The sequence below is a fragment of the Equus asinus genome, chromosome 5, assembly GCF_041296235.1.
Source record: "Equus asinus isolate D_3611 breed Donkey chromosome 5, EquAss-T2T_v2, whole genome shotgun sequence".
Taxonomy (NCBI): Eukaryota; Metazoa; Chordata; class Mammalia; order Perissodactyla; family Equidae; genus Equus; species Equus asinus.
In genome coordinates this window covers 37,827,079-37,853,112 of record NC_091794.1, presented here as the reverse complement: position 1 = coordinate 37,853,112, position 26,034 = coordinate 37,827,079, and the positions used below count along the sequence as shown (strand labels likewise).

Genomic DNA, 26,034 nt, shown 5'->3' with positions numbered 1-26,034 from the left:
CTGCTTGGCCACGGGGCCGGCCCCCTCAGAGAGCTTTTTAAAAAAATCATTTTATTTATTATCATTTTTATTGTCTTATTGTCCTTATTCTTTTTAAACAAGTTCCTCAGAGTTCTTTAAGAGTCTTTTGGAAGTCCTTATCAAACCTAGAAAGAAGGGGCACCCCGCCCCGTGGGAAATCATGATGGGTTCCAAACAGGGGTCACGTCCTGCTTTGCCTGGTTTCCTGCTCGTGCTGCCTGCCCCGGTCTCTATACAGCCAAGCCACAGGACTCCGTGCTGAAGGACCACCTTGCCCACTACAAGGAGTCAGCTCCAACCTCAGGGAGCAGAACTGCAGCCAGAGTTGCTGTGCGGTTCAGGGCTGGGCTGCTCTGGGTCCGCATCCTGCTCTGACTGTGGTTCCCATCTAGAGTCACCAGACCCTCTTCTTGAGCTTGAATCTCCCCCTTGCAATTCACTTCTGGTAATTCAATCCCCGTTGTCCTTCCATGTGCCCAAGTTCCTCTGTAGACAGCCAGCTCAGGCTCCCAAGGTTTGGGGCTCCAGCTTGTTCTGGTTCTACTCCTGCATTCCCCGTTATACATGGAGTCTCGAAATACTGTCCAGTCTCCACTGCTGTCATCTGTTTGCCTGTGGAAAATCCAAATTACCTACCACTGGAACTCCCAGCACCAGTAACTTGATAAATTGCTACCTACAGCTTACCACTGCACTTTCTGGATTGCTGGTTTAGCCCATCACCTACTGCTTTTTTTATTTTTTAAATTTTTTTGAGGAAGATTAGCCCTGAGCTAACTACTGCTAATTTTCCTCTTTTTGCTGAGGAAGACTGGCCCTGAGCTAATATCCATGCCCATCTTCCTTTACTTGTATGTGGGACGCCTACCATAGCATGGCTTTTGCCAAGCGGTGCCATGTCCACACCCAGGATCTGAACTGGCGAACCCCGGGCCGCCGAGAAGCGGAACGTGCGAACTTAACCACTGCAGCACCAGGCCGGCCCCCATCACCTACTGCTTAAATCTGCCCTTTCTCTACCTCTTTCTGGCGGGATTGTTTAATTCTAGGTTTGGATTTTCCTAGTTGTTCAGATTCCTCCCACCTCTGCTGAGTTGAGTCCTTTGCACAGAGTAAGACCTCAAAAAATATATGTTCAAGACAGGAGGAGTCCACAATGTTGGTTTCCAGGACAGGAGTGTGTGGATAGACTTCGTCTTGGGAGCATTCTTTAATACCATATAGTGATGCCTAGTGTTACGAGTTGAAGTGTGTCCTCCAAAAATGATGTGTTGAAATCCTAACCCCCAGTACCTAAGAAGGTGACCTTATGTGGAAACAGGGTCATGGCAGATGGAATTAGTTAAGATGAGGTCATTCTGGAGGAGTGGAGCAGAGTGGGCCCTTAATACAGTATGACTGGTGTCCTTATAAGAGAGGGTCACATAAAGACAGACGCACAAAGGGAGAAGGCCATGTGACAACAGAGGTAGAGACTGGAATGACGCATCTGTAAGCCAAGGAACACCAGCTTGGCAAACCACTAGAAGCTGGAAGAAGCCGGGAAGACTCCTCCCCTACAGATTCCAGAGGGAGCATGATCCTACAGACACCCAGATTTGGACTTCTCGCCTCCAGAATGGTGAGAGAATAGATTTCTATTGTTTTAAGCCCCCCAGTTTGTGGTACTTTGTTGTGACATCCCTAGGAAGCCAACGGACCTGGGAAGCTCATCAGATACCTCTCATTAGACACACGGTAAGCACCTCAGCGTGCAGTTGCCTGCTCACGGAGTAGCTGCCTCCTCAGATTTTCTGTGGGGAAGACTCACCACACACATTGAGAGGCTTGACATTCAACCCCCAGGCCCATCACACCAGCGGAGGAGCCTCTGAAGACGAAGCAGAGGGTTCCAGATACTAAGGAACATTTACATACACCAGCAGGTGGTCTACACGCACATTAAGGCAGACTGATCTCAACAGGGAGCTCAGTCAGGAAGGAAAAATAATACAGCCTCATCAGAGCAGCCAGATGGCCCTGGGTCTGACCCACAGATAGAAACGGAAGCAAAGTCATGCCTCCACTGCATCAAAAGTATTCAAATGGGGTGGACGGAGAGAAAGAAGAGCCTCTGAACACGAAGGCATTTATTTTTAAGAGTCAGAACTCCTGGAGTCCTCATGTTGCCAAAAGAGCATTTTCACCTTTGGTTCTTTATTTTTAGCAATATTCGAAGCTCGCCTGTTGGCCAGTGCTAAACGAGGCCAAGAATATCTCCTAGAGTGTGAGAGGATACAGCAATCCCCTCCTGGTACATGGAAGACACTGTCCTGGGCCACACTGTCCTGTCTGGGGTGGACGCCTCCTTAGCAGCCGTGGGACTCAGGGCAGGAGACTTTGGGACTCAAGGACCTTCTGTCAGGAAGCTAAAGGAAAGCTCAAAATAGTCATTCAGAAATGTTGCCCTGACTTTGGCCTTTAGTGGGTGAAGAGCAAAATTAGGTTAAAAAAAAAGTTATAGGTGAAAAAAAGGCATGAGGGACAATAGAATAAATGAAAAAGAGTAAAGAGAGCAGCAGAGAGAGTGCGAAAAGTTTTTTCAAGATGAGGGAGGGCTGTGCAAATCTAAAAGCAGATGAGGAGATTTTGAAGATGCTGGAAAAAGAAAGGTAACAACAAGTCAAGACCCCCGAGGTAGCAGGACTGACTCTGGTTTTTGGAGAGACAGACAGACCTCTCCTCAAGGTCGTGATAACTTCAGGAGGCAATACAGTGAGCGGAGAGCCCGAGAGCATGGCTGCAGCCGGACAGCCCAGGTGCAAATTCCTGTCTCTGGGCACATAATTTAACCTCTCAGGGCTTCAGTTTCTTCATCTGTAAAGTCGGAATAACAGCACGTGCCTCACGGAGTTCTGAGGATTTGATGAATCAATACAATTAAAATACTCAGGACAGGCTCTGTCACACAGTAAGTCCTCGACAAGTTTAGCTGCAACTGTTATTGTTACTGTTGTTGCTCTCTAGAGCAGCAGGGTCTGGCACAGAATAACTCAAGCAAAAAGAGGAAGATTGGCAACAGACGTTAGCTCAGAGACACTCTTCCTCACCAAAAAAAGAAAGATTCATGGGAAGGAAGAGCAGACTTGGCAACACCTCTCAATTTCTTCATTTTAGACCTGAATCTTCAAAAACATTTGAATTCTCCCACAACTAGAAGGACCCACAACTAAAATATACAACTATGTACTGAGGGGCCTTGGGGAGAAGAATTAAAAAAAAAAAAAGGTTGGCAACAGTTTTAGCTCAGGTGCCAATCTTAAAAAAAGAAAAAAGAAAAGAAAAAAATTCAAATTCTCTTCTGCTGTTGCTTGTTTGACCTCAGAACCTGAGGGGAAGGATAGCATCATCAACGGATCCAGTCTGTGCTCCTCAAATTCATGAGAGTTTTAGAGGAATGCCAAAACAAACACATCAGGAGTGTTGACTCTCCACGAACATAGGTGAGAATTCAGCTTATCTACCAAACCTCCTTGAGTCAGCGAGTTCAAATACCATTTCCGAAGAACAGGCGGGGGAGGGGGTGCAGGGGGAGGACCTAGTTTTAAAAACAAGTCTGAACACTGCCAGCGGTTATTTGAAATTAAGCTGGTCCCATGCCTTTTGGAAACTGCTAAAAATTAAAGAAGAAATGGCAATATTACTTTTAGAATGATTTAAAAAAAGAAGCCCTATCTAGGTCAACTATAAAGTTAAAGCTGCTTCTATTTAGAAAGAGAGGGAACTTGAATAGAAATGAATGCGAATTATGGAACCCCATTGTTTTTAGCATGCAAAAGCTTAAGGCTATGGGGCCGGCCCGGTGGCGCTGCGGCCTGGGGTTTGACGGTTTGGATCCGGGTGAGGACACGGCACTGCTTGGCACTACATGCTGTGGTAGGCGTCCCACATATAAAGTAGAGGAAGATGGGCACGGATGTTAGCTCAGGGCCAGTCTTCCTCAGCAAAAAAAGAGGAGGATTGGCAGAAGTTAGCTCAGGGCTAATCTTCCTCAAAAAAAAAAAAAAAAAGCTTAAGGCTAAAGGGAAGATGAAGTATAGGGAAAGACAATGGGATTAAATATATTTCCTTCTTAGTAACTATTTTAACAGGTCAAGAAGAGGAATTTTATTTTTGGTATGCTGGCCGACTTCAGAGAGAGGCATCATTCCAGACTAAGTATCAAAGGTGGGAGAAGATACTGGGATATGGAAAAACATGAATAGTAATAATGCCTAAAAACCATCATTAGAACTGCAACGTTGAGCGCATCTGGGAGAGATGAGAGTGCCGAGTGGATGAGGGAAGATGATGGTGATGAGGCTGATGACGGCTGCTACCATTTATTGAACGCTTACCATTTGCCAGGCTCTGTGCTGTATAATTTGTATGAATTTACTCAATCTTCACAACAACGAGTTTTAATAATATCCCTATTTTATGGATAAGGAAACAAGCTTAGGAGTGGTCAAGTAACTTGTCCGAAGTCACAGAGCAGAGACCTGAGCTCAGATCTCTCTGACCTCTTTACCACCAGGCTGCAGGGCCTTCAGGCCCTGTTTTGTATTAATGAAGTGGCTTGTGTAGTGGTGCTGCCCCTTATTTCTGCAATGGGAAGCACACGGTGTAGTGGGAAAGCACTAAACCAGGGGTCATTAGATCTCAGTCCCAGATGAGGGACCTGGGTCCCAGATGGAGGCTCTCACACACCCACTTGACCTTGAAATGAGGCGCGAAGCACATGGGCGCTCAGATCCTCACCTGACGGTGCCACTGAACAGAACCGGCTCTTGAGGAATGATGGACAGCTTGCTTCGGAGGTCGGCCAGGCCGATATCACTGATTCTCACTCCATCGATCTTGATGCAGCCTCCGGATAACTCCACCAGACGAAAGAGGGCCATCCCCAGAGAGGACTTCCCTGATGAGTCAGGAGACATGCAGAAAAGTAGCTCAATTAGCAAATTCTGTGAGGACAAAACTGGTTTATTGTGAGGGCAAAATCATCTATTTTTCGATTTCTATTCAATTATTATTTTGACTGATTAGCTGAGATATTGTATCAAATGATAGCCAGAAACAGAAAAAAAAACGATGAACTTCCCTGAGCTCCCAAGCATATACATTTAAATCACAGCTTCAGCCTGAGAAGACTTTGGAGGGACTGCTACACTGTCATAACAGTAAAATGGAAAAATGCCGGGACCGGCCTGGTGGCACAGTGGTTAAGTTTGCACGTTCCGCTTCGGCAGTCTGGAGTTCGCCGGTTCAGATCCCAGGTGTGGACCTATGTACTACTTGTCAGGCCATGCTGACATGCAGGTGTCCCACATAGAAAGTAGAGGAAGATGGGCACGGATGTTAGCTCAGGGCCAGTCTTCCTTGGCAAAAAGAGGAGGATTGGTGGCAGATGTTACCTCAGGGCTAATCTTTCTCAAAAAAAAAAAAAAAAAAAGGAAAAATACCTCCTTTTCACCTTAGGAATGGGGACACAGGCTTTAATGCTTCTCAGGCAAAATGAGGAGAACAAGAAATCTTACAGCAAACAGCTAGGGGCAAACCAGAGGACAAGATGTCTTCTCTCTCTTCTGTCCCCTTACTGCAGCTGAGAGAGAAACAAGGCAAGGCCTTCCATCGCCACCACAGCAGCTGAGGATGGAAGAAGTTCTGGGGTGAACACACAAGGGGAGGAGGTTTTGGCTTGAGTCAGTAAGTGGCTGGAGATGACTCTGCCATGATAGGGAGCTGTGGCAGAAAAGCAGGTTTGGGGACAAAATAATGAGTTCAGTATTGTGGTGATAAGCAGAACAGCTTTTCTTAATTGAATCTTCATTTTAAAAGTTATATAAGTAATTCAAGAAGCTAATATCCATCTCCCATAATCACACCACTGTTATTTTTGACACTTTCCTTTCAATCTTTTCCTCAGAGTTGAGAACACATCACAGATACAATGTTGCAATTGCCTTTTCCTGTTTAACATTATGTAATAAGAACTCAACCATATTATTAAAAATTTTTCAAAATAAAATTTTAGTGGCTGCAATATATTCCATCATGTGATGTACTCTTTCTTACTTAACCAGTCCTCTAACTTTGGACACACAGTTTATTTAAAACTTATTATAATAATGTTATGGTTCAAACTTTGCTCCTACTTTTCAGATGATTTCCTTGGGGCAGATTCTCAGAACTGAAATTACTAGGTCAAAGGGTATAAACATTTAAAAAGCTCTCTGTATATAGCACCCCCACCCTCCCCAAAAGCTTGACATGGTCCCATCTACCTTTCTGCAACTCGGACCCACAGTTTAGATCTAGAACTGCAGGCTTTTAGCGGTTAGACCAGTTTTCCTTAGCGGGATGCTGGTTCTTGACCCTCCTACCCTCCTCTTGCCTCCACGCTCTGAGAGACCTCTCCTGAGAGCTTCACGACTCTCTATTCAGCTGTCACTGGGGGTACCAATATCCTGCCCTGCCCCAGTGATGCGGCCATATCTCCCCTGTCGGGATTGTCCCCTGGGCAGAATCCTGTCAAACAACCTAATGGGAACGAACCCAAAGTAACATCCACCTTCCTCAGGCAGCAATCCTCACATCCATCTACGAGAAACGAGTTGGGAAATCCAAATCCTCATAGCAGGACAATTCTTAATGAGGCCTTCCCCTCCTAGAAGTGAAGGGCTTTATCTGGCTTGGGGGATCTGGGTAGTGGCCCCTCACCCAGATATAAGGAAGGCGGGAGACCTTCCCGCTGTGCTGAGACAGCGCTTGTTTTAACGTCTGAGCTAAGGAAGGAATGGCGCTCCAATAAACGGGTCAAGCTGTTCCACTTTAACAAAAGATGCCTAGGCTGGGGTCACCTGGACTGGAAGATTTTCTAGTTCTCCGAATCTAGACCACCTTTGCACTGATGGAATGTGCTGGCAAAAGGGGCAATGAAGTCCTCACGGTGGTGTTCTTGATTGCGATCACAGCAGAGCCAGGGGTCGACGAGACTTGGAAGAAGCTGATTAGGACCAGAGTTTAGACTTTGTAAGTCAGACTATTTATAATTATTTTGTTTTTCTTGTTGATTTCTCTTCTGTCACCATTTATGGTTTAATAAAGTCTCGGTGAATATTTCTGCCCGTCTCACCTGAGTTAAAGGGAAATCATGGGGAGGGACATCAGGCAGAGCTTTCAGGAGAGCAGCGTGCCCTTGCGGGCCAGTGCAGGAGAGGGGATTTGAGGGACAGAGCAAAACAAGAGCTCTGGGGGCGGTAATCCTCCTTGGCTGAACATTCTCTTTCCAGTATAAGAAACCCAGAGGCAGTGTCTTGTTTTGACATGAAATAATGCCTTCAAACAGAAAGCAGGAAATGACTTTTTCTTTTCTTCTTAGCAGGTTCTTTAAAGTAAATTGGCCAGAAAAGATAGAAGGCTTTTTTTTTTTAATAGAAAGAAAAAAAAAGCTAAAAGAGTTTCGATGCCAAGGAAGCATGGAGCCCAGAGAGCTAACGAGAACTGAGCCAGAGAGACCTCACATACACGGGCAAACAGGTTACTAATAGGAGACGAGACTCAGACTTTGAAATGTTATTCAGGAAGGACAGGGAAAGAAACTAATCATTCAAGTCTTGGCCCTAGAAATCCAAAGGGCATATAGTAAAACCTTCTAAGAATGAGTGATGTAAAATGTCTAAAATGAAGGTGAATTCTCTATCTCTGCAACTGATGTCAGACCAAGAAAATAATTTCTGTCTTGAAAGCAATATAGGTTCCTTATTTAGAGTTGAGTTAGCTTCTGATAAATATGAGGCTATACTGGCAATGCATCATAGAGACCTTACATTTTTTGTGTATTTTGACTTCATAGAAATATAAACATATTCATTGGTTAAATATAAATTATGGTACATCCATAAAATAGAATTTTATATCATACAGCATAGAAATCATGTCATAGAATACTAACTGACATGAAAAATATTTGGTAGTTTTAAAAGCAGGCCATGAACCAGTGTGGGTAAAAGGATCCCGTTTTTGTAAACATTACTTGTTGATAGAAAAAGCCCAACAAGGGGGCCGGCCCCGTGGCCGAGTGGTTAAGTTCGTGTGCTCCACTTCAGCGGCCCACAGTTTCGCCGTTTCGGATCCTGGGCTCGGACATGGCACCATTCATCGGGCCATGTTGAGGTGATGTCCCACATGCCACAACTAGAAGGACCCATAACTAAAATATACAACTACGTACCGGGGGGATTTGGGGAGAAAAGGCAATTAAAAAAAAAAAAAGAGGATTGGCAACAGTTGTTAGCTCAGGTGCCAATCTTTAAAAAAAAAAAAAAAAAGGAAGAAAGAAAAAGCCTAACAAGACATCCACAAAAATGTTAACGTAATCATCTCTGGTGAGGGGAGTTACAGGTGCTTTTCCCTTTGCTCTTGGCTATACGTTCCAAGTCTCCTACACTGAGGATGTATACTTCTATGATTAGGAAAAGTGCTAAATGTTATCAAAGCCGGGTTGAAAATAAACCTAGAACACTGGTTTCAGGGGACCTGAGACACTAATCACTCATTTAACAGGGATCTGGTTTAAAGGGATAAGAGTGATATTCAGTAAACAGCAAATCATGGGCCCCAACTTCACTCCCATAGGTTCAAACATTTCTCCAGAGAGGCCTCTGCACATCCTTACCCGATCCCGTCCGTCCCACAATGCCAATCTTCTCCTTAGGTTTGATGGTGAAAGACACTTTCTTCAGAACCAGAGGGAGATTTTCTTGGTACCTCATCTCTGCATTCTCAAAGGTGACCTCTCCTTCTTGGGGCCAGTCAGGGGAGGGAGCCTTGTTCTTAATTCTGGCAGGTGCTTCCAAAGAGAGGGTCTGGGGAGACACAAGTGGCTGGTTCAGACTGACCACAGATTCTGTGGGAGCTGCAAGGCTTTGTCATAGGGAAGTGAGACCAGGACAACCACAGCCACGGAGAGGCGGCTGCCATCCCGTCCCCTTGCTGTGAAAGATTCCCTGGGCAGTAAATGCTTATCACCACTAAACTAGACAGAGCACAACAGCTACTAAGTTCACACTAAGCAGTTTCCAATGGCTGGCAAGCAGCAGCTGGGGAAGGGCAGTGGCTTTCAACCTGCCTTCCGTCTTACGGAATTCTTCCATACAACTGCCGTGCAGGCCAAGGGTGGGGCATGAGGCTTCCATGCCTCTTCAACCACGGCAGTTTTTATGGGAATTCTTCGAAAATATTTCACTCGAAATAGAATTCCACCATTTCAAAACTACTGGCCTAAACCAAAGGAAGGAAACTAACATTTAATCAGATTCTGGCATTCTGACGTATCTTGGTCAATCCAGGAGACATGGACTCTATTCCCAATTCCCAGCCACTAACCAGCTGGGCGATCTGGATATACCACTTCTTCACTCTGGGTCTCATTTTCTCATCTGCAATTGTGGGCATGGGATTACACAATCTCGGAAATCCATTCTAGCTTCAAAATGATGTATTTAATACAACCGCTTGGGTAATTTTTGTTACCAACAGTCATACCCCCAATGTTTTAAAACTCTCTGGCAACTAATCATGGGGCTCACAGCCTTATAGGGAAATAAGGGCCAAAGACTATCACGTGCTGGGCAGCGAGTGAGGAACTGAAGTCTAAAACTCCGAGCTGGAAGGACTCCATGCTGGGACAGGCATCCAGGTTGGGGACTGGCAGTGGGGAGCCAGTCCTCAGAAATGTGACTGGCTTGTGCAGGGTCCACTCTGTACCATGCCTGATCATCACCCTGACCTCTCCAGCAAGAGACTCTCACTAACAGCGACGTTAAATCGAACACTACACACCTGTATGTACACCTGCCCACAGACAAGAGCACTGGGCAAAGAGGCTAATGTATAAACATGAGGAACACCTATTAGCAGATATATTTGATAGCTACCTGCCATCCTTTCTGAATTTCTAAGTTTCAGAAATATCCTATGACTAGTGAGGTTCATTGTCAAAACAATGCTAGAAAATGCAGTTTACATAATATGCTAGTTCTCAATTGAAAGGGTCATTTTTCTTTTTTTTAATTGTTTTTTAAAATTAAGATATAAATGATATATTACTTTCAGGTGTACAACATAATGACTCAATATATGTTTACATCGTGAAATGATCACCATAATAAATGTAGTTAACATCCATCACCACACAGCTACAATTTTTTTTTCTTGTGATGAGAACTTTTAAGAATCCTCATTTGGGGGCTGGCCCAGTGGCCGAGTGGTTAAGTTCGCATGCTCCGCTGCAGGCGGCCCAGTGTTTCATTGGTTCGAATCCTGGGCGCGGACATGGCATTGCTCAACAAGCCACACTGAGGCAGCATCCCACATACCACAACTAGAAGGACCCACAATGAAGAATATACAACTATGTACCAGGGGGCTTTGGGGAGAAAAAGGAAAAAAAAAAAGTCCTTTCCACAGTTATTTCCTACCATGCCTGCAGGAAAACTTACGAGCTGGTTCATTATAAAAAAAAAAAAAATCCTCATTCGTCAGGACTCTGTGTCTCTCTATACAAAACTATTTTCAGAGTTACAATTAGGACACCAGCAAGCCACTCCCCCATGACAAGACAGCTGACAAGAGGTTACTGAGGGAAGGTAGGAAGAGCCAAGTAATCTCAGTATCAGCTAAATTAACTGGTTTCTAAATCGTGAATGCAGTTTAGAATTAGTGATGGATCTACAGCATCAGCATCTCCAGAGATGAGGCCCACGTCTGCCTTTGCCTGAAGCTCAGCAGGGGATCCTGACAGCCATCCCTGGTTAAGAACAAGTAAACTAGACTAAGATTTAAAACAATACGTGGTTTTAAACAGTGTAAGGAAAATGGTACATTAGTCAGCTTAACTCACTAACAAGATTCTAAACATTTTGGAAATTAGCTGATGAACGTAAGGTCTTAATCAGACACAATTCACAAATATGTTTGGAAACTCTTATGCTATTCTCTTCTCCGTTCCACACATCTCCAGCTGGAGAGACTGCTGGTCCTCTCCCACAGGATAAGATAAGGCAGAGAGCACGAGCGTCTTCCTTGCACATCCACCTGCGGCAGTACAAGGGTAAAACAACCCCAGGAAGGCTCAGACGCAGTGAAAGGCCTGGAGCAGCCTGACCTTGATGTAGTGGTTGATCCTCTCCACCGACGTGAATCGAGCTTCTGTCTCGGATGCCAGTCTCACGGTAAACTGGAACAGCCCCGTTAACTGATAATGGAAAGGAAAAATCCAAGAAAGAATTCATTATAAATACATACTGGGCCAACAGTGAAAACATCCTTCATCTAGGGGATCAGAACTCAATTGTAAGAACGACCTGGGCATCCGCAGCAGCTGGTTTTAGGGACTGAGTCATTCTGCAAACATTTAAGACAATGCCTATTAACCCCTAGTCAACTGCAATTCTCAATGAATGCAGGGGGCATCACGCTTCTGCTGGCACTACCTTTCCTGTATCCAAACATTCTCCACCTATCTTTTCATTTCCAGTAACATGCATGTGTAGCTGAATAACTTCCGGCTTCATACTTGTGCCTGGACCTGCCATGGCAGTCATGACAAATGGAGATATATGAGCAACCAGTGACAATACTTCTGGGAAAGTCAAATAAGAGAAATAAGGCTGCAAAAAGTGCACGCAGAGCCCCTGTGCACCTCAGACTGAGGATTCTGCAATGCTGTATATATAATACACATTCTTCCCCATCTGATAATCAAGTAAATTTGCACAACGTGGACAGACACCTTTGGGTATCTGTGAAGACACCTCTCTCTTCTTGGGTTTCCTTTGGTTACTTATTAACTTTTATCTTTCCAATATGGAAAAACGTTGAACATTTTATAAGAGCAGAGAGGACAGTATATGAACTCCCATGTACCAAACATCCATTGTAAAAAATTACCAACTTATAACCAACATTCTTCCATCTGCTACACCCCAGCCCTCTATATTATTTGGAAGCAAATCCCAGATAGCCTATGATTTCATCCATAAATATTTTAGCTTATATCTCTCTAAAACATAAACACTCTAAAAACACAATACCACTATCACATCCTAAAAAAGTAGTAATAATTCTTTAACATCTTCAAATATTTAGTCAGTGTTCAAGTTCCCAATTGTTCTTTGAGCTATTTAAAGACCTTCAACCATCCTTAGGGACCAGAAGGGTTTACATATGTAACAGTATTAGGCAAACCAGGGGCCTGAAAATAAAATGCACAGAAGAAGTATATTGAGGATACAGTATTTCTTAGAAGACTAGGAAGAAGCCAGAGACGAGAAGGTGGTGAACACAGAAACCTACAAGTAAGAAACTATTTTCAAAATCATGTTTATTTATGAAGAAAAGAGCACCTATTTCTTAAATACATGCAACAGACTTAAATCCCTTTATTCCTATAAATGACTCTTATCTCTCTCCCATCCTCCCCGCCCCAGCCAAGTCCAGATTGTTCCTGCTGAAGCAGACCAGGAGAAGGGAGGTGAAACAGAGGCTTAGGGCAGAGCCCCCTACCATGCCTCTCCTAGGCCAACACAGGAAGGACTCACACGAGCCAAGATGATGCCCTCATCCCAGAGACTGACCTGGACAGCATAAGAGATGGCAAGACCCGAGTAGGCTGGGGGAATCTGCCCGTGCATGAGGACAATCATCAGCCCGGTGGTGGTGATGAGGGCGATGCTGATCAGGTCCAGCCGCACAGCCAGCCACCGCATCGCACACGTGAACAAGAAGAAAGGACTTTGGTTGTTATCCAGTAGCTCCTGATACCTGTGAGGAAGACAGAACATCAAATAGGCAAATAAAGTAGCATACAACCCTGGTTGTGGATGATGTCAAAGCTTCGGTGACTTACAGATGGAGGGCTAAGATTTAAGTACTTCCTGTTTGTAAGTAGGAGAATGATAGGGAAACTTAAGAAGTACAGAGTATTCCAGGCTCCACTCACAGGAGGACATGGGGTTTTCTAGTTTTACCCTTTCAAAGAAATGTATTAAAGATGTTAGGAAAAATATCTACTTCGACAGCATCTGGAAAGCTGAGGGAATGAGACAAAATAAAGAGGTTGTGTTAAGCTTCAGAAAAATGTCTTAGGTCTGGGGTCACTTTCTCAAAGAAAGAGATATAAAGGCAAACTGCAGAAATGACCCAAGACCAGGAAAAATTGAATGAATATGAAAGTGGAAATTGTCTGCTGATGCACCACCATTGGGCAGAATGGTACTTGGTTCCCAAGGCCATGAGGCAAAGAGCCAGGAACAGTGAGCTAAACCACAGTAAAAAAGACCTGGACAACTTTTGCCATTGAAGGAGCAAGACACTACTGTCAATAGGAGACCTGGGGAGCAGAGCAGACCCCATCTGAAGGCTCGGGCGCTGCAAACAATTAGAACTCCAGAGAAGGAAGTCTTGCCAGGCAAATGTGCTTTGCTTTAGAAAAAAATCACATTTCCTCCTTACATAAGATATGTGCTCTTTAGAGAAAATTTAGAAAATGCGACACAGAATAGGAAAATGCAAAAGTCCAGTACTCTCACCACTCACTTAAAACCAGAGTTAATATTCTGCTGCATTTCCTCCCAGGATTTTTTTCAATGCACTCACATTTAAGTGTATATGTATACACACATGTACACAGTATATTTTACTTTTTTTCACTTAAAGTCAGGATGTATTTTTCTGAGTCATTTAACCTAAGCTTTCTATTCTAGATTTTCTTTTTAAAATTAATTACTTAATTTTTGGAATACACAATATATGCACAAAATAGAATATTTAAAAGGTATAAAAGGTTTTACCACGAGAAGTCAGTCTTTCTCTTGCCCATCCCCAAGCTACTCAGTTCCCCTTTCCAGTTGGGCAACTATTAGTTTCTTGCGTATCCTTTCAGAGATATTCTAAACGTTATATATATAAGCACAAACTTAAAAGGGAGCATACCATACACACACATCTGTACCTTGCTCTTTCACTAATGCATCTGAGAGATCACTCCATGTTAGTACTTAGAGAGCTGTTTCATTCTTTTTACGGGCCACATAATATTCCACCACATGGGGATACCACAGCTTATTTAACCAGTCTTCTAATGAAGAACATTTAGGTTAATTTCAATCTCTTGTTAATACAACTCTCCAGAATGCTATCTATGAACATAAATTTCTCATATAAACAATGTTCAACATCTAAGTAAAATGTCACTCTAATGTCAATGACTCTTTTACTGTTCAAAAAAAAAAAGAGCAAAATTCTATCAAATATAGCTGTTCAGAGCCAAAAACCAATAGACTCCAAAGCTGTTTTCTCGTCTTCTCATTTGCTCAGAAGAGGAGTTCCAGCAAGCAAGTGAATTTTAATCAGAGATCATTAAATCATTGATACATTAAATATAGTATAAAAAATATAGTATACTTTAAATATAAAGTAATGAGCTTTATAATCCTTAGCTCTGGCTTTGAAAGGCCATTTAGACTCTTATTAAACGCTGGGATGCTGGCTCCCCTTTGAGCTCTCTGGCCCCCATCAGCACTAACCTGTGCAGAAATTCCTGCCCTTTGTTGTAGGCGTGGATGGTGGCAAGACCCTGTATGCTGGACGTGATGTGGGAGAGGAACGGTGACTGTGTGATATTGTCCAGACGCTTCAACTCTCGAATCAGGACCCTGGAGAGAGAATGAGTTCTTTGTCAGAGTGGTAGACTAGCAACTCTGGCTTCATCCTCTGCCCTGGAAGACATCAACACTTCTTGTTTACCTGGAGACAATGTGCAGAATTGAAAAGAGGATGAAGAGGGGCCCCACTGCCACGAGGAACCATGGGAAAACCCCTGCGATCATTCCAATACAGAAGAACACCAGGATGACATTCTGGATGAACATCTCGGCCTGGAACGGCAGGCGCACATCGACTGGGGAAACCGGAAAGGAACAAGTGTCAGACTGTTGGGATCCGCAAACAGGGAAGACGGAACCAAAAGTTTAAGAAAACAAAAAGAGGTTCCCCTAAATGCCTATCTGAAATTTGTGTGTTGTCTTCTAAACAGTCTGATCAAAGAAAAATCTAGAAACCTGGTTGCTCTAATTTTTCTTTTCCCAAGAAAATTCATTCTTTCTTCCCTGTGCCCTCTTTTTGGTTCACTATGCTGCCCAACCCCTTTAAACAATTTTCCCCCTTTACAGGTAATATATGCTTGTTGTAGAATATATTTGGGAAATAAATATGCAAAAAAGAAAATAAACAATTTATATTCTTACCAATACCCATGAACTCCTCCTAACATTTAAGAAATGTTTCATCATGGAAGGTTTTAGATATACACAAAAGTCAAGAGAATATCCAACAGTTATCAACATTTTCTTCATCTCCTTTTGGCTATCTCCTCTCTCTCACATTTTTTTTCTTTTTTTGGCTGAAGTATTTTCATGCAAATCCCAGACATGTTGATACCACTGATTTTTTTCTTTCAGTCTTTTCTCTATTTGTGTGTGCGCACGTGTGTTTAACAGAAATGGGATCGTGTCATGCATCAGTTCTGTGTATCAGTGATGGTTTTGCTCCCTTGTTATCTCTGACCATGGGCTTTACACTGGCCGATCAGCATGTGAAACACATGCTTCTCTGGAGGCGGCACAGGGCATGAGTTAAAAACATTAGTTCTGGGGTAAAAAGATCAGCTTTGTTATCTAACAGCTGTGCGATCCTGCACAAGTTATTCAACCTTTCTAGACTCAGCTTCCCCAGGCATTCAGAGGGTGAAACAATACCCACCTCTGAGGGCTGCTGTGAGGATTAGGATATGCACACAGAACATTCAGCACACTGCTTGTTACACAGGAAGCCCTCAATACATGTCAGGCGGCATTACTATTATTCTGCACTAGGGGAGTATTAAGTTCTGGTGCTGGCACAGGCCATGTAGCATCCAGAAAACCTGCCAGAGGTTGTAGGCGGTAGGTGTCCAGGACCAATGCACTACCCCCAAGTAAATGTGTGTTTTGGAATCTGAGATGCCCCTGTCCAAAGCCTTTACACTAACTCAATCCTCTGAACTTGTTTTTAGGTTAAATAAGATCAAATGAGAGAACTTAGATGGAGGATGAAAAATCAGATGGGTCCTTAGCCTAAACACAAGTTGCAATCTGGAGAAAATGCCAAAACTATAATGTTCCTGGGGTGAACACCAGCAGCGGTTGTTCTCTCAGAATCTAAAGCTGGAGAGACCTGCACATCTAGCAAGTCATCTAGAAGGCTGGCGAGCACAGTGAGCTCCAGCTTGTGCTCCAGAGAAGAACAGGAAGAAGTGGTGAGAAATACCTTCATCCATGTCTCTGGAAAACCTGTTGAGAATCCTCCCCGTGGGGGTAGTGTCAAAAAACTTCATAGGGCTTCGAAGGATCCTTCGGAAAAGCTCATCATGGAGCCGGGAGGAGGCTCGCAGTGTGCCCTAAGGAGCAGAGCACAAAGTGATCAGGGTCCAGGGACTCGGTGACTCAGGCAGGCTTAGTTCCTGCTCCACAGGACATCCACTCCCAAAGCTGGAGAAGGGCAAAGGCCATGGAGGAAGGAGGTGACTAATAAGAAAAGGCTGAGGTTAATGGGCTACAGGTCATTTCAACCGGGGCCACCCTACTTCAAAGGAGCTCCCTTCCTCAGAATAAACCTGAGATGCCATGCCGAAGCCTGACCACACAGTCACCAAGGAAAGGAGGAGCGGAGGCCACCACTGCCTACCTTGACGAAGACCACTCCTCGAACGGCTTTCAGGATCAGCATGACGGCCATGGAGAGGGCGTAGATGCTGGCATAGTACTGCATGAGAGGATTGTCCTTCATGCTGCTGCTCACAGAGGTCTTGTTCCCTTGCATCACTGTGGTGTTCTGTTTGGAGGCAAGGCTCTATGAGGAAGATTCTAAGGACTGCTGAGAACCCCTCCTTAGGGCCGTTCTCAGCTCAGGGAGGACTCAGGATAATGACTCTGGGACCTGGTTGTGGCAAACACAAGGCAGGCTTTGTCCCCTTCTTCTCTCTTTTCTAATGGATGAGGGCCAACAGCTACAGGTGTGCTACTGATAAGCTCCACGGCCCCGTGAGTTGGTACAGGAGCAACCATCTTGTGAGGTTACATTAGGGATGGGTCTTTCTATCCTAGGTAATCCTTGTTCATTGCTTCTTTTAACTGAAAACTAGAGCCATTTCCCTAATAATCGCCAGGGAATACAGAGAGATGGCCATATTCTTAGACATATAATTTTCCCTTGAAATGAGTAACCTTACCCCACTTCCTTGCTTGATCCAGTAACTCAACCACCAGTTGCTGAAGGCGGTGCTGCCCACGTTCAGCATGAAAAGGGATATTATGACTAGAAAGGCCAAGGGGCCCCCAGCAGCCCGGATGTAGACACCGTATACAGACCAGGGCACTGAGCCCTGCCCCTTCTCTTCCAGTTGCACGAGCTGCCCTAGGTAAGAAAAAAAGAAACACAAACTGAGAAAGAAAAGGCTACTTTTCCAAAACTAAGTCACCTACAGAATAGCAGAATCAAAGAGAGCCCATAGTTTCACAGGGCCTAGATTAGCATTATTTCCTCTTCATCAGAAGCTTTTGTTCATCCTTTTAATATTTATTAATCACCTACTACAAACCAAGACCAGGAAGAGGCCCTGGAGCAGTAAAGAGGATTAAGATGAGGTCCCTGCCCTCGGAATCTGGCTGAGGATCCCTCCACAGTCTAGTAGGACAGACAGATAAACAAACACGCAATTATAGTAAAGTGTGCTAAATGCAGTCCCACAGCTCTATTCAGGGCAGCAGGGGGACACCCAGGAGGTGTTCCTACCCTCCTTGGAGGAGCTGTGGGGTGGTTAGCAGGGAGGTTCCTGGGAAGACTTTCTGTGCAGTCTACACTGCATCTTGATGGGAAGCCAAAGTCGGCCAAGTGGGGAAACAGTAGGGGCAGAGGAAATACACGAGCACCGGCACAGAGGTGGGAAACAGCAGAACAGTAAGTACAGACAGTTTAGCATGGTTAGGACATTACATGCACAGGAAGAGTGGATAAGCAGGCTGTGGTCAGAGGGTGAAGGCATTTGAACTTTATCCTTCAGACAAGAACTCCTCAAGAGAATGGGCTACAGGTGTGTGTGGAGCTTTGCCTCCCCAGCCCTATTAGGTGGGCCTGGGATGGCCAGACCAGCCACCTCTGGCAGCGATCAGCCCCTTCCATGCATCCCAGTGTCCCAGACAAATAATGGCATTTTCTATATGTGCCATATCAGGAAAAAGGTTAGAAAACACGGCTTTGAAAATAGGAGGTCACTGAAAGGCTTCATGTAGGAAAGTGGGTTGGCTGGTCTCCTATTTTTAACTAGATCCCTCAGCTGTCTTGGTGGAGGACAGATTTAAAAGGAGGCAGCTGTAACACTCTAGGTAAGAGATGACAAAGGCCAGAACCAGGGTCATGGCAATGGAGATGGAATTTCAGGAGGTAAGTTCAGCAGGGCATGGTGATTGGCGGGAGGAAGAGACAGAAAATTCAGGGATATCTCCTCGGGGCTCCCTGGGGTGGTCAGATGACTGGTGCTGATGCGAGACTACAGAGAAACAGCCCTACCAGAAGCCTCTGCCTCTTCATCACATATGATGTTTAATTATCTTGGAACAAGCCACACACACCATGAGCACTTTAAGAATTATGAGTCTCCAGGTTAGTGGCTATGTAGATGAGAACAAATGTTTCCTAAGGATAGTCTGTTTTTTCGTACTGCCTGTGGCAGGGACTGACAGATGTCTCAGCCTTCTGTGCTGTGTTTATTTTGTGGGCTGTGAGAGTCAGGTTATCTGAAATCATACCCGAAGTCAAAATCTCACATGTGGCTTATCAAAAGAAAGAAAAGAGGCAGGGAGTGGTAAATCAGGAGGTCAACTCCTAATTCTGAACTTCTGCTGCAGTTTTTAAAGATTTTATTTTTCCTTTTTCTCCCCTAAGCCCCCCTGATACACAGCTGTGTATTTTCAGTTGTGGGTCCTTCTAGTTGTGGCATGCGGCACGCAGCCTCAGCGTGGCCTGATGAGCAGTGCCACGTCTGCACCCAGGATCCAAACCGGCAAAACCCTGGGCCGCCAAAGCTGAGTGCGCGAACCCAACCACTCTCCATGGGGCCGGCCCCCTCTGCTGCAGTTTTAAGAACAAGGAAGTGAAAACAGGCCCATCTCCAAAGCAGTGGGAAACCCAGGAAAGTCCTGGATTCAAAACGTCAGGTGAGGGCGCCTGAAACTAATATAATGTTGTATGTCAACTACAGTAAAAAGAGAAAGTCAAGTGAGGAGGGGACACAACAGAAAGAGAGCTTCCAAACAGGACTGCATTCTCTCTCTCTTTTTGTTTGGTCAACTGATATGCAGCTTAAAATTCACAAAGGTGAAAATACTTAAGGTATTGAAAATAGCTTTTCTGACTCCCAAGATTTGTTCCAGGTAATAAGACAAAGGGTTAAAAAGCAGGACCAAGGACTCTGGATAAGGAAAGTCAAGCAGGAAAACCCCTAGCTGTAACTCCTCACCACAGGCCTGCTGCGGTCTCATCAGGACAAGCCAAGGGGTGTATCCTTCTAACAGGAGTGACGGAGGGCGTGGGCCTTCTTGGAGCCCAACACCTCTGTCCTGGTTGGCACTGGCTTTTAAAGAGCAGGGTTGAGTCATAGGAAGGACGGGGACATCTCTACCCACCATTCAATGTTTCCTTACTCAACATGACTCAGTTATGACTACCTACACCTGACCCCACCCCACAGAGGAAGAGATGGCCTCCTCGGGAAAGATGAAAGGTCATTCTTATTGCCTTGGTCTGTTTAAGCAAACAGAAGGTGCCTCACGGTCTCCTAATATTATACAAGAATTTTGTTATCTCAGAAATATAAGGCCAGGTACTCTACAACACACAATGCTATCAAACATCATGAATTACCGCATGGCATAATTACTGATAAACTTTAATGACAAGTCTAAAATCTCAAAAAAGGTCCTTACCTTCCTCTGGCTTCACTGCTTTCTCTTTCTTTACTGATCCTGTTTTAGGACCCTTCTCTTGTGTTTTCTTCTGTGAACCACTAGTTTCCTTTTTTGAATTAATCTAATTAAAAAAAAAGTGTCTCTAGTCACGATACAGCCATTCAGACAAATGTCCAAAGGAAATATTAGAGAATCATCTATCGAGCTGCTATTACTGAAAAGAGAGACATGCGACTTCTTGAAAGGGTCACCTATACTCATTTCTTGTACTTCCTCAACTCCTTAAATCTTTGAGATCTGGGTTCCTACCCTGTTATTCCATTGATACTGCTCTCTCTAAAGACCTAAACTCCAAACACAGTAGCCCTTAGGCTGTTCTCATCCACCCCGACTTGACCAAAGTATTACGGCTGGGATCACTTCCATTCCTCCCTTCTCCGATCCCCACATCACTAAGCAAATCATAGATCTGATCATTTCCCACTGCTACCACAGGATAAACTCAAACCTCTCAGCCTGCTTTTGCAAGACCTCCACATTCTGGCCCTAGCCTAATTCTGCAAGTTCCTCTCCCATTCCTGTGTTTTTCACTTGAAATACCCCTCCCCTAGTCCCAACTCAGTCACAGTTGTCCTCATTCAGAGGGATTCAAATCTTACATCCTTCCTAAGGCAACTCAGACTCCTCTAGAATAAGGCTGACCCCTCCCCTGTTCTCCCAGGCACTTGGTTAGTACTCTGAAACAGCACAGTGCTGTAAATGCGACTTTGTGTACAGCGCCCCTGTAAGAGCATAGAGCACTGGGCTTCCCTAGGAGACCGAGTCCATCAAGGACAGAAATGATGTCATGCATGGTTATAACCGACACAGGGCCTAGCACCCAGACTGCCCAGAACAGGGCACACAGGGAATTAATAAACTTTCACCAAACTGAACCTGAGAAAATAGAAATGACTTAAGCTCTCCTTTCCAAATTCCTCTTATATCTTTACATAGTAAACTATATTAAGAGAATTTCCTATGTTTAATTGTATGTCATGGTTAGCCTCATGACCCCACTTTGCTCTCCACTAGACTTTTTAAAGATTTTATTTTTTTCCTTTTTCTCCCCAAAGCCCCCTGGTACATAGTTGTGTATTTTTAGTTGTGGGTCCTTCTAGTTACGGCATGTGGGAGGCCGCCTCAGCATGGCTTGAAAAGCGGTGCCATGTCTGCGCCCAGGATCCGAACCAGCGAAACCCTGGACCACTGAAGCAGAGTGCGCGAACTTAACCACTCGGCCGCGGGGCCGGCCCCCTCCACTAGCCTTTTTAAATCGATGGTGAAAAAAATCAGAAAATAATATAAAACTTAGAGCCACATCTGGAACGTAAGATAGGCCTCTAATTTTTTTTTAAAATTAAGTAAAACAAAAAACAAAACCAGTTCATCCATTTCTCCCACCTTCCACCCCCTGCCTCTGGCAACCACCAAGCTATTCTCTGGATCTATGAGTTAGGCTTTTTAAAAAAATTTATTTATTTTTAGATTCCACATGTAAGAGATAATATGGCAATTGTTTTTCTCTATCTGACTTGTTTCAATTAGCATAATGTTCTCGAGGTCCATCCATGTTGTTGCAAATAGCAAGATTTCATTCTCTTTTGTGGCTGAATAATATTCTGTTGTCTGTGTGTACGTGTGTGTGTTTGTGTATCACATTTTCTTTGTTCATTTATCCATTGATAGACACTTAGGTTGTTTCCATGGCTATTATAAATAATGCTGAAATGAACATGCGGGTGCATATATCTTTTCAAGTTAGTATTCATTTTCTTTGGATAAATACCCAGAAGTGGAATTATTGGATCATATGGTAGTTCTATTTTTAATTTTTTGAGGAACCTCCATACTGTCTTCCATAGTGACTGAACCAATTTACATTCCTACCAACAGTGCACAAGGGTTCCCTTTTCTCCACATCTTCACCAACACTTATTTCTTGTCTTTTTGATAAGAGCCATTCTAACAGGTGTGAGGTGATATCTCAGTGTGGTTTTGATTTGCATTTCTCTGATGATTAATGATTTTCATGTACCTGTTGGCCATCTGTATGTCTTTTTTGGAAAAATGTCTATTCAAATCTTCTGATTTTTTTGCTATTGAGTTTTATGAGTTCTTTATATATTTTGGATATTAGCTCCTTATCAGATATATGATTTGCAAAATATTTTCTCCCATTCAGTAGATTGCATTTTCTTTTTGTTGATGGTTTCCTTTCCTGTGCAGAAGCTTTTTAGTTTGATGTAGTCCCGCTTGTTTATTTTTGCTTTTGGTGTCAGATTGAAAAAATCATTGCCAAGACCTATGTCAAAGAGCTTACCAACCATATTTTCTTCTGGAGTTTTCTGGTTTCAGGTCTTATTCTCAAGTCTTTAATCCATTTTGAGTTAATTTGTGTGTGTGATGTAAGATAGTGGTCTAGTTTCATTCTTTTGCATGTGACTATCTAATTTTCCTGACACCATTTATTGAAGAGACTGTCCTTTCCCTATCCTTTCTCTTCTTTCTTGTATATTCTTGGCTCCTTTGTTGTAAATTAATTGACGAGGGGTTTATTTCTGGACTCACTATTCTGTTCCATTGATCTATGTATCTGTTTTGATGCCAACGCTATACTATTTCAATTACTGTAGTTTTCTAATATAGTTTGACATCAGTAGCGTGCTATATCCAGCTTTGTTCTTCTTTCTCAAGACTGCTTTGGCTATCTAGGGTCTTTTATGGTTGCATAACAAATTTGAGGATTATTTGTTCTAGTTCTGTGAAAAATGCCATTGGAATTTTGATAGGGATTGCACTGAATCTATATACTGCTTTGGGTAGTATGGACATTTTAGCAATATTAATTCTTCTAATCCATGAGCATAGAATATCTTTCCATTTATTTATGTCTTCTTCAATTTCTTTCTTTAATGTCTTGCAGTTTTCAATATAGAGGTCTTTTACCTCCCTGGTTAAATTTATTCCTAGGTTTTTGTTTTTTTTTTTTTTTTGACATCTGGGTTAAGTTTATTTGCTGCTTAGCTGAAGTGCCTCTCTGATATCTTGCATAGAGTCTGCGGCATCACTTTCACACACACCCCCTTTCATATGGAATATGGCTGTCTTTGGTGAACACCAGTGGTGAGGGCCCACTAACTTAGAAGTGCCTTCCAGGGCCTCCAAATAGCCAGAGAGGCCCATGAGAAGGGGTCAGTGTCCTCCCAAAACTATGGCCAGAAGCAGAAATTAGAGAATTTAGGAATCACAAAATGGTCTGCAAGCCTCTCTGGGACTTTGAGGCCTGTATTCTTCTGGAAAAGTTCTCTTCTGACCCGGCAGCACACGTAGGTTTTGTAAGTCTGAAGCATATATATTTTGGGGGTCCCTGTTTAAGAGAAACGAATAGAAAGGAATTTCTGCCTATTCCACCTCAGTCAGGGCAGTCCGTGGTTGCGGGGGTTCTTTTTATCCACTTTTCAGTTCTCTCTCAAGGGTAATTTTTCCAAGAATAGTTGTAACTTGGTTATGTTAGTGGGAGGAGGTGAGTTCAGAGTCCGCCTACGCCGCCCTCTTGACACCAACCTATTCCTAGGTATTTTATTCTTTTTGATGCCATTGTAAATAGGATTGTTTTCTTAATCTCTCTTTCTGAAAGTTTATTATTAGTATATAGAAACACAACAAAATTTTGTGTATTGATTTTGAATCCTGCAACTTTAGTGAATTTGTTTATCCTTAGGCATCAGCTTTTAGAAGTATGCAAGTATATACAGTCCTGTGGGACTACAAGCATAAAGCCCGCTGGCCACTAGGGCCAGGTGATCTGAAGGTGTCCCCTGGGCAGCAGTTGCAAAAGTCAGGACTCCAGACAAGTGCATACACTCTTTTCTGGTTGATACTGGCGAGCTGGAGCAAGACAGAGGGAGAGCACCAAGATGGCGTCCCCAGCCTACAGTCCTTGAGAGCAGCTCTGTAGGTCACTATTGTGTGCCAAACCTGAAGCCTGCCCCTCAGGCCAAAGCTCCAGGCCAAGCATGTTTAATTAGTTCAATTAGGCTGCAGTCATGATGATTAAGCTAATAGGCTTCCTTCACAGAAAGACCAAGCTCCTGAGTCTGTTGCAGCTTGCTGTGCCCCAGGGGGTAGCAGCTGTTGAAGAAATCCTTCTCAGTTGGTTATAGTCCTGTGGGACCCACAAGCAAGCCCCACTGGCCACCAGAGTCAGGCGATGTAGAGATGTCCCCTAGCAGCAGTCACAAAAATTAGGGTGCCAGACACTGATTATTACAGTACCATAGGACCAAGAGTGCAAGCTGCCCCGGCCTCCAGAGCCAGGTGATCAAGAGGCATCCTCCAGGTGGTAGCCGCAGAAATCGGGGCACTAGATGCCTGTAAAAGTTCCCCTCCAGGAGACACTGATGCTCTGGAACACGGCAAAGGGAGAGCGTGAAGATGGTGCCTGTCACTTTCCATTCCTGGAGAGTGTTCCAGCAGGCTTCTAGACGTGTGTTACATAAAATGCCTGCCCCTCAGGCCGATGCTTTAATATAAGCAGGTGAGTCTCCTTCGCTCTAAGTCTGGTTGCAATCGGCTGCCGCTGGGCTGGGCCTTGGGGTGGGTGAGTCCAAGCACATGAGCCCTTTAAGAGCAGTTTTTCAGATCGCCCCAGTCTTGTGAGTCTCAGGACGTGAGCCCTGTTGGTTTTCAAAGTTAGATGTTTTAGGGGCTCATCTCTCAAGTGTATGTCTTAAAGGTTGGGATGCTCAATGTGGGTTCGAATCCCTTGCTCCTCAGGGAGAAGTTCCAGGTTTTGACTTCCCGCCCAGTGTGGGTCACCATCCTGGGGGTGGGGTTTACGGCGAGACCGTGTCCCAGCCTCTCCTACCCGCTTCGACGTGGTTTTCTTCTCGTTCGCCCAGTGTTTAGTTGTCACTCAATCAGGTTTTAGGTTTTTTAAAGAGGAAACTGTTCCATATGTAGCTGCGGACTCAGTGTGTCTGTGGGAGGAGCTGAGTTCAAGATCTTCCTATGTCGCCATCTTGAACCAGAACCCGGATAGGGCTCTAAATTTTATATTTACTGCAGTGTATGAACAAATGCACTGTCTAAAGAGAAAATTATCATTTGCTGACCACTTACTAGAGTAAGAACATCACGTATTATTTCACTTAATTGATGCAACAACTCTAAGAGGCAAGTGGCATCCCCATTTTTAAGATGAGGAAACTGAGGCTCAGGAAAGTTAAGTGACATACTGAAGACATGCTCCTCCATGACAACACACAGACTCTTAATATTCTTCTGCTCCTTGGACATTTCATATTTTAGCTTCTCTCCCCTCTCAGTTTCCCCTCCACGTCTACAGTGAGGAGGAAATAATCTGAAGAGTCCAAAGTACACTGAGAGTCATAGGGAGAGATCCTGAATCCAAACCTGGATCCGTTTTTTTCTGTGGAAGTTACTTATGACAACTGGAATGTCTGAGTTATAGCAAAAGGCCTAAAACACATCAGTCATGAACAGTCAGTTGTACTGTACCTGAAATCAAACAGGATGACACCCAAAGACTGAAATAAGACTCCCAGAAAAGGTCTCACTAACTTTCTGCTTTTATCTTTCTCAGACATCAAAATGACCTGGTAGCTTAGAAGTAGCTTTTAGCCCAAACTGAGCACACCCCCAGGACCCCAGGTAACCACAGAATGAGGAGTTCAATATGAGAGCAGGTTGGCAAGCAGGAAAAACAACTCCTTTGGCTCCAACTAAGTACACCCTGGCATTTGACCAACTCGGAGCCCAGAGTGAACCTGTGGAAAGCCGCCATCTTTCTGTGTTGTCACAAGAGGCAGGGCAGCACGGCAGAAAGAGTGATTTGGAGTCAAACTGCCCTCGTTAGCAAGCTGCT

The 26,034-nt window shown here is 44.1% G+C and overlaps 1 protein-coding gene across 4 annotated transcripts in view; it reads right to left on the bottom strand.

Moving 5' to 3' along the window:
* The window catches only part of ABCC5 (ATP binding cassette subfamily C member 5), an 84,993-nt gene that overhangs the window by 9,645 nt on the left and 49,314 nt on the right, over positions 1-26,034 (bottom strand). For all 4 annotated transcript variants that reach the window (XM_014846204.3, XM_070509330.1, XM_070509329.1 and 1 more), the window contains 10 exons: positions 20,124-20,226; positions 17,372-17,556; positions 16,828-16,974; positions 16,411-16,540; positions 14,851-15,004; positions 14,631-14,759; positions 12,681-12,867; positions 11,210-11,299; positions 8,720-8,909; positions 4,801-4,960 (listed from right to left, as the gene is read on the bottom strand). In XM_014846204.3, the coding sequence (XP_014701690.1) occupies positions 4,801-4,960; positions 8,720-8,909; positions 11,210-11,299; positions 12,681-12,867; positions 14,631-14,759; positions 14,851-15,004; positions 16,411-16,540; positions 16,828-16,974; positions 17,372-17,556; positions 20,124-20,226 (1,475 nt within the window). The remainder of the gene's footprint in view (positions 1-4,800; positions 4,961-8,719; positions 8,910-11,209; positions 11,300-12,680; positions 12,868-14,630; positions 14,760-14,850; positions 15,005-16,410; positions 16,541-16,827; positions 16,975-17,371; positions 17,557-20,123; positions 20,227-26,034) is intronic.